At 59.8% G+C, this 2,477-nt stretch overlaps 1 protein-coding gene and 1 non-coding gene across 2 annotated transcripts in view; both read right to left on the bottom strand.

Annotated features, from left to right (window-relative positions):
• Window positions 1-2,477, bottom strand: part of EIF4G1 (eukaryotic translation initiation factor 4 gamma 1) — a gene marked incomplete at both ends in the record, with an annotated part of 7,557 nt that overhangs the window by 3,921 nt on the left and 1,159 nt on the right. The window contains 8 exon segments of the mRNA XM_029083578.1: window positions 9-46; window positions 154-307; window positions 706-810; window positions 892-1,128; window positions 1,223-1,369; window positions 1,636-1,833; window positions 1,908-2,081; window positions 2,276-2,413. Of these exon segments, the coding sequence (XP_028939411.1) occupies window positions 9-46; window positions 154-307; window positions 706-810; window positions 892-1,128; window positions 1,223-1,369; window positions 1,636-1,833; window positions 1,908-2,081; window positions 2,276-2,413 (1,191 nt within the window).
• Window positions 2,156-2,230, bottom strand: LOC114818297 (small nucleolar RNA SNORD66). Its single transcript, XR_003766130.1, has one exon. It is a non-coding gene; the product is annotated as a small nucleolar RNA SNORD66 (small nucleolar RNA).

Genomic DNA, 2,477 nt, shown 5'->3' with positions numbered 1-2,477 from the left:
GCCCCCTGGTTCCAGCCATCGTCCGCGACCAGGCTCCCGCGCCCACCTGGGCACAAGGGGGACAGACATAAGGTGCAGCCGGCCCTCGAGCGGTGCCCGGCGGGTACAACCCACCCCTGACAGTCTCAGGTGCCCCCAAGCCTGGGCACTCACTGCTGGAGGATGGCCCAGGCGGTCCTCTCCTCTTGTCCTTCGACATGAGCTGCTGCACTTTGATGTGTTCCCGATGCTCTTCCATCTCTGCTTCCTTGTGGATCTGGTCGATTGTTTTGGGGCCCTGGTCTCCTCGCCGCGGCACCCAGCTATTCTGCAGGGGGCAGGGAAGGAGGGAAGAGGGCACTGAGCTGGTTGGAGGACCCCCAGAGACACTCCCCCTTTCCAGCCATCCCACCCTCAAAGCCTCAGGCCAGTCTCCTGCCTCGGCCTCCTCATGTGCTGTGGCAGCTTTTGGCACAAAAGGGCTCAGTTTCCGGAGCCCCCCTGCATTAAACAGCCGCCGGTTACTGTGTGCCCACTGCCACTGCCACGCTAACCAAGGGCTGGGGGCTAGCATGGTGTCTCTTGGGCTGGCCACAGCCTACATACCAACCTCTCTCCTCCCAGGGAGGCATGGACTGCTGGCACCCAGAGGACACAGGCCAGCAGCTCCATGAGGCCAAGGGGACAAAGAACAGTCCCCAGGCAACAGCAGGCCATGTGCCTTACCCGTCTGAGGTCAATCACATCCTGTAGCATGAAACGGATTCGGGATGATGTCTTCTTCTCTTTGATGATTTTCTCCATCTGATTGAAGTACTGGTCCATCCTGGGCTATAGAGGGACAGAGTCATGGTCACGTCCCTCCCAAAGGCAAGGTCAGGGCAAGACAAGGCAGGGCAGGACAAGGGGTACCTTGGCCTTCTCAAAGTCCAAGTCCTTGCCAATGGTGGTAAGCAGGCGGCAAAGGCACTCAAGAGACTCCTCATCGTGGTTTTTGAGGAGCTTCACCACACAATCATGCATGATGGCCTCCGTCAACATCTTCAGTTTGAAGAGTTCTCCAATGAACTTGATGTTGCCCAGGGATCGCCGGCGGGCCTTGTCCCGTGCCTCCTCCAGCTCATCCTTCATGCGTGCCTTCTCCTCAGGCTGCAGAGAGGCCACAGCAGGGCAGCTCAGAGCCCAGAGCTGCCCTGAGGATGCCCACACCAGCCCTCAGCCACAGCTTCCCACCCCAACTCACAGCACTGGCATCATCCATCTCCTTCTGCCTCTTCTCAAAGATCTCGTCATCGTCCTTGTCCTTCTCAAACTCCTTCTGGCAGCGGTTGAGCAGCAGCTTGCGGAAGTTCACAGTCACCGTGGGCTTGTCTGTTGTGGGCACTTTGAGCTGCAGGCAGAGGTACAAGCCAGGCAAGGTGTATTAGTCATGTCTCCCTCAAAAGCTGGCTGACTAAGGTCCAGGCACTGCTCAAACCAGGGAAAAGCCACCCTACACCCTTGTGACACCCTGCTGAGACTCTGGACCTGGCCCTCCATCCACACACACCAGTTTCCCCACTCCACACAGAAGGACCTGCACCCTGCTGAGCTCAGCCAAGGTCCCTGAACAGACCCCTGCCTGCTTGGCAGGAGAACCCCCTGGCTCTGACTCACCCCCATAAGGCAACGGCACATGTTAGCATAGGCAACAGAGAAGTTTGGCTCCGAGATGGCCTTCTCGAAGACGAGATCAATGACACCCTTGAGCCTCTCCTCCGTGTCGATGGACAACTCCATCACCTGCTTCATCAGCTGCTGGAACATCTGGGGTGTCAGCTTGTTCAGGATGCTGCGGACGCGGCGGAGCAGTTCCTGCGAGGACAGAGGGATCAGCAAGAGCCGAGCAGGTCTCTTCCTGCCTTCCCAACACCCGCCCCAGCTCCCACCTGCGTCTTGATGTTCTCAGGATCCTCCTCCTCAGAGGCACGCTTGCTGCTGGGTTTCCAGGCCTTCTCGGCCTTGTTCAGCTTGACGTCCTCGTTGAGGGACACAGTGGCAATGATTTTGCGGGGCTCCTTCCTCTGGCTCTGCTGGGAGCGGCGGGGACCCAACCCTGAGGGCTGACATGGGGAGAAGAAACTCAGTTCTTTGCTCTGGGACCAGTCAGGCTGGTTCCCGGGGCACCCCCATCCGCCTGCTCAGATCCTCAGTTCCATCAGGGACATCAGTGGCCCAGACACAACGGCTCGAAGGCTTGATCATCATGGAGAGGCGGGAGGGGACGGCGCGGGTGAAGCAAGGAGAGGATACTCACCAGGCCCCGGTTGCCCATGACGGGCCGGCCGAGGTTGGCGAAGGAGGGGGTGAAGTCAGGGCTGCAGTTCATGCCACTGAGGCGGATGGGGTCAAGCGCCCGCAGTGGGGTCTTGTTGGCCTGCGAAGGTACACAGGGCTGAGGATGCCCGGGGGGAGAGGAGCGGGACGGGTCCAACACCCACCATCCGCGCCGGGACATG

The sequence above is a fragment of the Antrostomus carolinensis genome, unplaced genomic scaffold, assembly GCF_000700745.2.
Source record: "Antrostomus carolinensis isolate BGI_N321 unplaced genomic scaffold, ASM70074v2 scaffold30072, whole genome shotgun sequence".
NCBI classification, from domain to species: domain Eukaryota; kingdom Metazoa; phylum Chordata; class Aves; order Caprimulgiformes; family Caprimulgidae; genus Antrostomus; species Antrostomus carolinensis.
Note: the sequence above shows the minus strand (reverse complement) of the source record. Positions and strands in the feature narration are given on the sequence as shown.